The 12,532-nt window shown below is 39.0% G+C and overlaps 2 protein-coding genes across 2 annotated transcripts in view; both read right to left on the bottom strand.

Moving 5' to 3' along the window:
• Nucleotides 1–8,961, bottom strand: part of cpne7 (copine VII) — a 108,388-nt gene extending 99,427 nt beyond the window's left edge. The window contains exons 1-2 of the mRNA XM_022670070.2: nucleotides 8,831–8,961; nucleotides 3,311–3,746 (exon numbers count right to left, since the gene is read on the bottom strand). Coding sequence (XP_022525791.2) covers nucleotides 3,311–3,484 — 174 coding nt within the window. The 5' untranslated portion in view covers nucleotides 3,485–3,746; nucleotides 8,831–8,961. The remainder of the gene's footprint in view (nucleotides 1–3,310; nucleotides 3,747–8,830) is intronic.
• The window catches only part of rpl13 (ribosomal protein L13), a 127,781-nt gene that overhangs the window by 99,515 nt on the left and 15,734 nt on the right, over nucleotides 1–12,532 (bottom strand). The window lies entirely within an intron of this gene.

Raw genomic sequence — 12,532 nt, 5'->3', positions numbered from 1 at the left:
TAAAACTAAATACTATTTTCGTCACAAGACTATGACTAAGACTAAATCAAAATTTGTTGTCAAAATTAACACTGGTGGCAAACCTGCAAATAGATAGCTTACAGTTGTTGTTACATTGTTTGGTTTTAAATGGTTTTATCATCAATTTATAGAAGTGTTTCATAAAATTGTTTGATGAAATGGTTTCATAAGTATTTTTAGAGTGATTGAAAAGGCTGTTTTATTTGTTTATCTATTTGTTAACTGGAAAGAAAAATAAAATAATAATATGCAATATGTGGTTGCTACATTCATTCAGGCTTAAAAAAATGACAATATTTAAAGTAATCCAAAGTAATCAGATTACGTTACTCACTTGAAGTAATGTAACTGATTACGTTACAAATTACATTTTGAGTGATGTAATCAGTAATCTGTAAGGGATTACATTTTAAAAGTACCTTCCCAACACTGTCCACGTCTTCCTGATAAAAGCGGAGATGATTGCTTTAGCTAACTTTAATTAGAAACTTGGTCCCTAGAGGTGGTGCTTTTCATGGCGGGGGTGCAAATTTTGGTTTGCGCTTTCAAAATAATACTTTATTTTAAAACAATTTCTGCTTTTTCTGCGGTATTATTTTTGCAGGGGGACAATTCCAGCCATTTCTGATATTGGGTGGGACACGTCCTACACTTCCCCCCCGATTCCTACGTCAAATTATAAACTTGAAACATGATACTCTTGTCTATATAGTGCAGCATGTCTTTGCTTAAATAACCTTTTTGAGGCAGCATATTTATATGATTGCAGCACATTCAGTATAAACACTGTTGATTTAATGATCAGTCCTTTTTACATTGCTTTAGAACTGGGGTGTCTAAACTACGGTCTGCGGGCCATTTGCAGCCTGTTTCCTTTTTTGGAGCGGCCCGCGAGGTATTTTAGAAATAGAATGAAAGTTGTCCTGCTGTTAATCAGGTTTTTATAATGTGAGATTCAAAGTTTGAACGCTAGGTGTCAAAAACGAGAAAAAAAGAGTCTAAAAGCGGAGAGAGTGTGCATTTCTAGCTCAGAAAAACGGGCCAAAGAGTCTAAAAGCGGAGAGAGTGTGCATTTCTAGCTCAGAAAAACGGGCCAAAGAGTCTAAAAGCGGAGAGAGTGCGCATTTCAAGCGCAGAAAATCGGGACAAAGATTCTAAAAGCGGAGAGGGTGCGCATTTCTAGAGCAGAAAAACGGGGCAAAAGAGTCTAAAAGCGGAGAGGGTGCGCATTTCTAGAGCAGAAAAACAGGGTAAAGAGTCTAAAAGAGGAGAGGGTGCGCATTTCTAGCGCAGAAAAATGGGGCAAAAGAGTCTAAAAGCGGAGAGGGTGCGCATTTCTAGCGCAGAAAAACGGGGCAAAAGAGTCTAAAAGCGGAGAGGGTGCGCATTTCTAGCGCAGAAAAACAGGGAAAAAGAGTCTAAAAGCGGAGAGGATGTGCATTTCTAGCGCAGAAAAACGGGGCAAAAGAGTCTAAAAGCGGAGAGGATGTGCATTTCTAGCGCAGAAAAACGGGGCAAAAGAGTCTAAAAGCGGAGAGGGTGCGCATTTCTAGCGCAGAAAAACAGGGAAAAAGAGTCTAAAAGCTGGCCCCCAAACAAAAAAGTTTGGACACCCCTTATTTAGAACAACACCATACATCTGCTACAAGCACCCTCTCTGAAGGTGTGAGAGGACTGTTCTCTCCTTTTGTTTTCTGTAAGAATCTGTAGAAAACGAGAAAGGCGACGCAGCGATTGTGCCGAGGTTGAGCCGAGTGCCGTCTCTCAGACGTTTACTTTGTTCTCCGGGATGTGCTACATGACACTGCTGCTGGAATAATAGAGCCGGGATTAAGATTTCATCCCTCAGCCTGACACCTTCCCTCAGACAGCTCCTCCGTACCTCGCTGAGCCGAGCTGTCTCCAGCCCACAGCTGTGCTCTCAGATAATGCTCCGCGTAACGTCGCGTCTTTGATATGGAAAAATGAGGGTGGGCTTGTCTCTTGCTGCGTGACAATGTTTCTTCTCCATTCATTCACAAAAAAAAAAACTATCCACACACTACAAACTGAGGGCGTTTTCACATCTGAGAATCTGGATTCATTCTAAAATCAAGGTTTATGTGTTTGTTACTGTATAATGTATACTGTAGATCTGGTCCAGGTAGGTTTGATTAATACAGACTCTGGTTTGCTTGTACCCTTGGTGTGGTTCATTTGGGCAGGTGTGAAATCAGTAATCACACTCAGGTGCAGATCAAAACAACCGGACTGAGACCTGAAAGAGGTATGAAAGTGACCCAAATATCAAATGTTCTCCTTGTGTTTGAGCTAAACTGCTGTTCAGGTGCAGTTTAGCCAGATTTATTACCCAAGTAATGACTACAGCTACTACCTAATGCAATATCTGCTTTCGCTTCATGCTAAACTGTTTTCACACTGAACACAGTATATGCAGCACTTGCCATTTACGCCCAAGCAACTGTATGGATCTGTGCTGTGCAACCAATTAAATGCAAGTGTGAATCCAAATGTGTTAACAATTGCAGCGGCAAACGCATACTGCAGTTTAGTGAGGAGACTAAGGGAGCTTCCACATGTTGATTGGTTCAGATCTGATTGTGATTGGATGTAGAGAAGTATAAAAATATACCATTCCGACTTCCTATTGGTTTATACTGTGATCCATCACACCTGCACACGGCCCCCCACAACGCCCCCACACACTCCAGCAAGAACATAGCAGACGTATGCAGTCTAGTATGAAGATGATCCATGCAGAGACTCAAGAGAACTCCAGACAGAGAAGTCCAGTCCAACTAAGCTTCTCTAATATATATATTAACATTCTACTAAAATAAACACATTCATTTACAATGAGCATATATGCAGCTAAAACAGGGAACAGCCTAGTGCATTCCACATTTATCAATATTAACATTTTATTATTGTAGCATTATAGTCATTATGGCTTTTAGAAAAATGTGTTTTGGGGAGGGGGGTAGTGCACTATAGGACTTAAGTTTTTGTTTTTATTGACTTTTTTGACAATTTTACTTTTATACTTTAAGTAGTTTTAAAATTAGTACTTTTATACTTTTACTTAAAGAGTAAAAAGCTTGAGTTTATACTTTAACTTTTTTAAAAGTATTTTAAACACTAGTATCTATACTTCTACCTACAGAGCAATGAATGTGAATATGTTTTAAACCTTTGCTACAGGACAAAGTCATGAGATTTAATGTGATTATATCACATGTTTAAATGCTAGTGCTATTACTTTTTCTACAGAGGAAAAGGTCAAACCTACCTCAGTCCACTGGCCTTGGCTCTGGACCATGAGCATTACGCAGGGATCGGACTTGTTGAGCGTGTCTCGGTCCAGCAGGGACTTGCAAGAGACACGAAGCTCCACTTTAGTGACACAGGCGACGGGACCGCCGATGCCAGCCACAGGAGATGTCGCTTCCTGTGACTCACTCATCCTGGCTCAGTACAGACGAAGAAAAGCAACCAGAGGGAGCAGACAGGGCTGGAGAGAGCTCTCACTTCACTGAGGAACAGCCAGGAAAAAAACTATTCAGAGACCGAGACGACTGCCTTGACTGGGCAAACAGGCAGGAGAGGTGGTCATCTCTTGATTGGACTTGATTGGTCTGAACTACCATAGGGTTCCTGGTTTGTGGATCTCAGAAGAACATTGGGATGATGTCAGGGTGGAGATGATGTCCTGGAGTGGATTTAACCTGTAGAGTGAAGACAGAAAAATGAAAGGGTGTCATGTGTTTGTTTGAGCTTTGATTGAGCCAAACATTTAGCCAACAGCATGCAGACAAAATGGTAAAAAAAAAAAAACCTTGATGTACCATAGCGACCAACTAGCAAGAACCTTTAGCTACTACAGACCACTACAGATGATACTTTTAATCATACTTGGAAGAGCGATTTGCTCCAAAATTGAAAACGGAGTGGTCTTTTAATCCATTAAGCTTCAGAAAATTAGAATATTATATAAAACTAATTGGTACTTTTGGCAGTGTGGGCAGTGTGCCAAGTCCTGCTGGAAAATGAAATCCACATCTCTATAAAAGGGAAGCATGAAGTGCTGTAAGAATTTACTGCATTGAAAACAAAACTGCACTGACTTTAGACTTAATAATAAAACACAGTGGATCAACACCAGCAGATGACATGTCTCTCCAAACCATCACTGATTGGTGGAAACTTCACACTAGACCTCAAGCATTATGGACTGTGTGTCTCTCCACTCTTCCTCCAGACTCTGGTTCCTTGATTTACAAATTAAATGTAAAATTTACTGATGATCAGTGATGGTTTGTTGATCCACTGTGTTTTATTATCAAGTCTAAAATCAGTGCAGTTTTGTTTTCCCACAAAATCTTACAGCACTTCATGCTTCCCTCTGCTGCTGGCAACTTTTATAGAGATACGGATTTCATTTTTCAGCAGGACTTGGCACACTGCCCACACTGCCAAAAGTACCAATTGGTCTTATATAATATTCTAATTTTCTGAGATTCTGATTTTTGCGTTTTCATTGGCTGTAAGCCATAATCATCAACAATAAAAGAAATAAATCCTTTAAATATATCACCCTGTGTGTAATACATCTATATAATATATGAGTTTCACATTTTCAACTGAATCACTGAAATAAAGTACGTTTTTTATTTTTTTTTTGAGATGCGCCTGTAGGTCTGGTGATGTGGCTGTGGAAGGGGTTGGTTACAGGTTACAGGACCTCATTAACATAATGTTGGGTTGTTAAATTGTCCAAAGTAATAAAGGCCAAATGTGATCTGGCATCGTTTAAAATTGCACCCACACTATGAAAACGACCTGGCCTTCTGCACTAGGGGTGAAAAGCACAGGGCATCTTACAATACAATATTATCATTATGTCCACGATTACAATAAATATCATAATACTGTAATTCAGCAATACTCGATATTCAATATTCTCTATGATATTTCACAGTATCTGTGTTACTGAAGAACATAAAACACCTCTAAATAAGCAAATACCAGGAATGATGGATTCATTGGTGTCAGTTTCACAGAATTTAACAACCAATATTCTTTACTGCAGGTTTACCCTATTCAACTGAGATTATAGCACCACCATGTGGAGTAATGAAGCAATAACATTAGTAAGTCAGATGGGGGGGGGGGGATCTTGGGGAGTTTAGAGTGCCTATGTTTCAATAAGCATATTGATATTTGACCTACAGATAAGATATTGCAAACAAAAACTATATAAATAAGATATATCGCAATATCAATATTTTGTCCTGGTTGTCCTGTTTTTAATCACAGTTTTCATGCAGCTTGGCATGTTCTCCTCCACCAGTCTTACACACTGCTTTTGGATAATTTTATGCCTTTACTCCTGCTGCAAAAATTCAAGTAGTTCAGCTCAGTTTGATGGCTTATGATCATCTTCATCATCCTCCTCTTGATTGTATTCCAGATGTTTTCAATTTGATAAAATCAAAGAAACTCATCATTTTTAAGTGATCTCCTATTTTTCTCCAGAGCTGTATTACTGTACATGTCAGAATCAATTTTCAGCCACAGCTTCAGGCAAAACTCAAATATAGGAGCTATTAATTATTTAAATTTATATGTTTTCAGTGCATGGATGAATGGAAATGACAGCTGATGGTGGCTAAAATCTCTTTAAAATTCAATGTATAACATTTTTATTAAAATTAAAAAAGCGTAAGCCATAATCATATGCCTGTCATTTCAGCTGATTTCTCTATGCAACAGCAATGAAAAGCGCCTTTTTTCCCAGTGAACCAGAAATGAACCCTAGAGGGATTAATCTACGCCTCAATAAATGTATGACTACACTACAAGCACTATATATGAGGAGTTATAACCAGAGCCAGAGGAGATCACACACTGTGCAGCTCACCCACTGACTTTAATACAGTATTAACCGGGCAAATCCTTTATTTCACTTGACATTAAAACCGCACTGTTCTCTTACACAGAGCAGGCTGGCATTTCTCTGTGTCTACCACCTGAAAGAGTGAGTACACCCTCATAAATCTCCTTGAAGATGAACGAGATCGGATCAACAAGCACTAAAACAAAGCCTGAAAGCCTGAAATAATAGGAAACGCAGCAAATGATCCAAAGAGGCTGCATCTTTCAGCACCACTGGGCATATGAACAGCTCTCCGAGCCCAGATCGAGTTCAGTTAAAGGTACAATAAGTGTTTTTTTATTCAAAATACCAGAGTAATGAATGGCATACAAAATGAATGTTACCAGACAATATAAATCACTGAACCTCACATTGTAACAGGTTGTGAGGGTACAAGGCAATTAATGGGTTGTAAAATGCCTTTCTTTGTCACTAAAAGAAAATATATCTGTAGGAAAATACTACATACTGCACCTTTAAGCTAGAAAAGTTTAAATACATAGATTTGGGGCTGATCCTTGGGAAAACACCTTCAAAACTTGTGCATAAACAGCATTTGTGCTGTTAAAGTTAATATCAAACATATTGGAACATTTTCTAAATGCCAGAGGAACCAAACTACAAAAGATCTGACTCATCTGATTTATGATTGACGACAAACAATACACACATACACACATACACACACAAAGAGAGAGAGAGAGAGAGAGAGAGAGAACTATTCTAAGCTACCACTAAGGCTTATTAGTGCTTAGATAATCTGTTTTTCAATTTAATTCAGTTCACACTTTATTCAAATTATCCGATATTGTCCGATAAAAATGTATTATTGTTTATTTAAAAATCTATGTAGCTGCTTTGGATAATTTTTTTAATTCAAATTTTTATCCCATTTTCTCCCCAATTTACAAGGTCAATTACCCAACCAACTCAATCTATCTATCTATCTATCTATCTAGTAATGTAATTCATCAGCTCACAGACACCTGGTGCTGATCCACATCACCCTAGGAGTGATGAGGGGGAAGAGCGCCATCTACTGTACTCCCCGGTAGCCGATGGCAAGCTGCATGAACAGGATTCGAACCTGCAATGTCCGCTTTAGGTTAATTTGTCATAAAAACAATAATATTTTAATAGGTCGGGTTGATTGTATCATTACAACATTAGTCCACTGAAAGTCTCGATAAATCTTTTACCATAACTGAAATTTCCCTCAATGAATTGCTGTCGAATAGAGTAAATTTGAACTGGAAACTGAATTGAATTGACCTTTTTCAATTCTAATATTTTATTTTATTTTATTTTATTCCATTTACTCAGTGCCTGTTCATATGAAGTACCCCATCACTATCAATGCCTCAAACATTTGCAATTGCAGGGAGAAAACTCCGGGGCTGAGATTTAGTTTAGTTTAATTTAGTTTTTGCCCCCCTCCCCAAGCAACAATTTTTTTTAAATGATGTCTGAACAAATCTCTGAACCAATCACGAAAAAGCATTGTGCTGTGCAACATGAAGATTATTTCTTTGCTTATTTCTGATTGGCTCTTTTGAGTCATATAAAAGCAGCAGGCTGTTTGGAGAAGTTCATTCAGAGACGTTCTGGTTCAGTACGACAGGTCCTGTCAGTGTGATCATGAGAAACATGGATACATAAGGGCAAATTAAACATGAATGTTTCATTCAATAGGTATACGCAGTAGGAAACCCTATAATGCGTCGTTTTCTGTTGAAGACACATGCAACATTTTAATTTATTTACTTCATGCATCAAATTAGCCAGTATCATTAGCTCTGGCTTTAAAATATGACTATCAACATGCCCACCTATTATGTTCTACTGCCCCCCCAACAAAAGCAACAAGCCTCATTTCCAACCTCTGTTGATGCAGCATCACTGGGTAGCCAGCACTCGGAGGAAAGCGCAGGATCCCCAGATCTGATACATCATCTAACTGACTGTGCCAACCAGCATCACAATGAGAGTGATGTGCGGAGAGTGTGCCACCTACTGTACCCACCCAGAGAGAGCATAAGCCAACTGTGCTCTCTCTGACTCTGGCTGCTGATGCCAAACAGCAGAGTTTGGTGTCAGAATTATGTCAGAAAGTGACAGCATCTTATTCTGTTAGACGTCTCGAAGCCCCTGAGATCAATCTTTAAAATGTTAGACAAAAGCAAAGCCATAATAATTTATGTGGGTTCAGTTTTCATGTAAACTCTATTTTGTTCAGTAATGGTTGGTTGAGTGTTGCTTGTACATTTACAACATAATTTTTCTGACAATCCCTTTTTATATCCCTAAAATGGACTGAATTTAATCTAATCTAAACGGAAGTTGAATCAGAAACTGAATTTAAACTACTGAAAAGATATTAAAGCTACAACATTAGTCATCTTTTGCTCATTCATTCTACTAACCCACCCATCACCATTCAGCACATTCAACACACTGCACTGTATACAGAACCTCAGAAAATATGATTGAACCCAGCCCACACCTTCATCATCATCACCATCATCATTACTATTAGCTCACAGTGAATGCTTTACTGCTCGTCTTCCTAAAGAAGTGGAAAGTTGAAAAACCTGAATAAGATTTTAGCTGCACGTGGCAAAGCTTAGACATGCACAAAGCCCAATCAATAAAACACATACATCCCATAATAATATTATTTTTAATTATAATATTATTAATCATAATTTTAGTAATAAAAGCTGCAGTAAATTGCTGCTTATTGCTTCCTCCATACAAAGGCAAGCAACAGATCTGATAAAGTCAGTGACCAAGACTCATCACTTCACCGTCAAAAACGATAATAAACACGCTGAACTCACGAGCCCGCAGCTCCAGAGCGCTCGCGCCTCTTACCTGTTTCCCTGGCGCACTTGTTTCCCCAGTGTTTCCAGTGTGTTTCCTCCGGCTGCGCCTGCTACAAATATTATTTCCCAAACTGATGTGCAGCTGAGAGCAGAGGAAGAGCAGGAGAGGGAAGGATGGGTGGAGAGAGAGAGAGAGAGAGAGAGAGAGAGAGAGAGAGAGAGAGAGAGAGAGAGAGAGAGAATGGGAAAGAGAGAGAGAGAGAGAGAGAGAGAGAGAGAGAGAGAGAGAGAGAGAGAGAATGGGGAAGAGAGAGAGAGAGAAAAATTGTTGATATTTCTTTTCCCACCCATATTCCACCCCATTAGCCCGAGATTGTCTTTGAAACCCCGCCCCCCCACGCTAGGATTAGCTACTCACAAGATATTCTCCAATCAGAGTACAGATGGGCGGGGCTAGTGAGAGTATGGGTGGTTGAAGAGAGATAAAAGCGAGTGAGGTGAGTGAAAGATGCTCAGAAAGCTGAAGATGGTGCTTTGGATAATGATAGTGATGTTAATACTAAAATATGAAACAAAAAATAAACAATATGCAGCAAAACAAGACATTCCAGACTAATATCAGAATTATAGTTTTGCTTGATTGCATATAATACAGTAGAAATGCACTTTTTTGTGGCATCTATATAAACAAGTCTGTAAAAAAAGAAAAAAAAAGAGACCACTTAAACCAAGCTGAACTGCTTGAATTTTTGCACCAGCAGCGGCATAAAAATATCTAAAAGCAGTGTGTAAGACTGGTGGAGGAGAACATGCCAAGATGCATGAAAACTGTAATTTAAAACCAGGGTTATTTAGGGTTATTTCTGAACTCCTAAAACATGAGAATTGTTCTTTCCAAATGAATACGAATTTGTTTTCTTTGCATAATTTAAGGTCTAAAAGCTCTGTACCTTTTTCATTTTTTTGACAATTTCTTATTTTATGCAAATAAATGCCCTAAATGACAAAATGTTTATAGGAAATGTTTGGAGAGAAGTTTATACAATAAAACCCCAATATACCAGATATATATATATATATATATATATCTGGTACAAAATAAGAGACCACTTCAAAATAATCAGTTACTCTGTTATGTGTAACAAAATACTTTTTTGTTAGCAAGAAAAGAGCATGAGTCCCAGTTGCATATTACACATGAATACTATAAGGTATATACTATATACTAATCATAATAGTGCAGGTTTGGTTTGGCAGGTAAGAAGAAAGAATATCAATGTATTAACCTGTTTTGTATTAACAGGAAGTGATCTCTTTAAAATTATATTTCATGCAAAGACACAAACACATTTAAAACAACACAACATTAGCTATTGATAATGTAACCTCTCATCACTGAAGCTCAGGGGAAAAAGACAATCTCTGGGCATTTAAACAACGTTCGTCAATAACTAAACAAAACAAAATTGCTTCTAAATGTCAGTGGCTGTGCCTTCTAACGAATGCAATCAGCTATTTTAAGTTATATCCATGGGAGACACAGATGTGCAAATGTATACACACACCAAGCTTGTGGGTGTGTCGAAATATGATGGATAAAGCCCCAGCATTGGAATTGTGTTCTCTGGAATGATGGAGCTCCATCAAATTATTTTGGATGACTTGAATTGGGGAGTTGGGGAGTTGGGGATTAAGTGGGCAGTTCACAGCATTTGTCCAAAATCTAGAAGTAATCTAATAGTCTTTTCTGGATAGTAAAGACCAGAGACTGTAAAAAAGATGGACGCCATGTCGCCGCTCCCATTCATTCAATGAAAATGGAGCCAAAATTTTCCGCCATGTTGGCGATCCTGAAACCCGAGTCTGTGCAGTAGAGACCAGAGGAGGGAGAAAGACTGTGGAGAGACAGCCTACTCATTAAAATAACCCCGCCCCTGAGGGCTGCCTCCACAGAGCTATACACACTCTATAGTCCCGCCCATACAGTCATTGGTCCCACCCTGGCTAGGTGTTACCCAGCCCTTTTACACACCAATAACAACACCTTTTTGAATAGAGCTGAATAACGTTTTAAAATATGAATTCTGTAGGGATATAAAAATCTGACAATATAAGCAGAGGTTACACTAGCTGTTGCATTTAAATAATGGCGGTAGAATTACAGTATATTGGAGGAAAAACGTGATTGAAAGTTGTCTGTTTTGCCATTGAAAACTATGGGGATGGGTGGGCTTACACAGCTTTCTGCAACCGAACAGCAGGGGGCGCCCGACCTGTGGTGGCTTCACTTTTGAGAGACAATGCTCTGTCCAGCTATACACAGTCTATGGTAAAGACAGTTACTCCAACAAAAGCAGAATAAACTTATTTTAATATAATTGATTTCAGAAGCAACAGTAAAAGAGCAGGTGTCCCATTACATTTGTCCATATAGAGTATATATGTGCAAGTCTGTTTATACAGTAATTCACCACTGGAATCGCATAGGAATGCACCACTTTAGTTTTTTCTCGCCTCTCATGCCTTTTCTTTCTCCTGCTCTCATCAAATCACAGCAGCTCACAAGCTGTCTCTCACTTTCCCCACAGCGCCTGCAGTCATTTGCAGCTGCTCCACACCAGAATTGGACGAGATGGCTTTTCTGTTTCCTCCTCAGCACTTTATAGTCCGTAAATGACTACTCTCTTTAACATAAGAGATGCTAAATATGGTGCTTTGGAGAGCTGCCACAGAAGAACCACTTTTGGTTGCCTGAAGAACGGTTCTTACAAAAACGATCCTTTATGATGAGCAAGTGGGGACAACCTGTTTTAAATATCCTCCACATAATGCAAAGTTCTCCCCCCGATTTAGCTGTGCCAATTAACCCACCCACTTATATGAACCACCCTTCATAAATGCAGTGCCTCCAACACAAGTGACACACGTGAAGTCAAACTCTGCCTCTTTTCCAACTTCTGCCAATGCAGCATCACCATGCAGTTCTGATCGCCAGCTCTGATACATAAGCACACAGACGCCCACGGACGTCATTTGGGGTGGGGACCTGTCCCCTGCAGTTTTTACGGTTAAAATCCAATGTCACACTATATTAAATAGAGATGGATCAGGCGCTAGGACCAAGCAGAAAACAACCACTCAAGCGGAAGCCAGTTTCCCTTTAGACCACCCACAAGCTCATGGACTGGCTCTGCTGCTTCTTGCTAACGTGTCATTGGTCGCCGCGGTTGAAGAAAAAGTTGCTTTGATTTGTGATTTCAAAAATATGATGTTAACAGGTGATTTGCAATTACCAGTAGCAGTATCAACTAAAAGTCTCTACACTGTTAGCTTAAGTCATAGACTGTATATAGCTGGAAAGAGCATCGTCTCTTAAAAGTGAAGCCACCACAGGTCGGGCGCCCCCTGCTGTTCGGCTGCAGAAAGCTGTGTAACTCCACCCATCTCTATAGGTTTCAATGGCAAAACAGACAACTTTCAATCACGTTTTTTTCTAATATACTGTAATTCTACCTCCATTATTTAAATGCAACAGCTAGTTTAACCTCTGCTTATATTGTCAAATTTTTATATCCCCACAGAATTCGGCGACACGCCGTCCATCTTTTTTTACAGTCTCTGGCTTAAGTTAAGCTGAATTTACTTAAAAAAAAATGTAGTAAACCGGTTGCCTTAAAAAAATTTAATAATGGGGAATTTAAACTTGAGTTAGCATAAATTAAAACATCAAGTTAATACAACTAAAGGGGAA

This window comes from Astyanax mexicanus, chromosome 16, assembly GCF_023375975.1.
Source record: "Astyanax mexicanus isolate ESR-SI-001 chromosome 16, AstMex3_surface, whole genome shotgun sequence".
NCBI lineage: Eukaryota > Metazoa > Chordata > Actinopteri > Characiformes > Acestrorhamphidae > Astyanax > Astyanax mexicanus.
The sequence above is the reverse complement of the archived record's forward strand: the minus strand, read 5'-3'. Positions and strand labels throughout refer to the sequence as shown.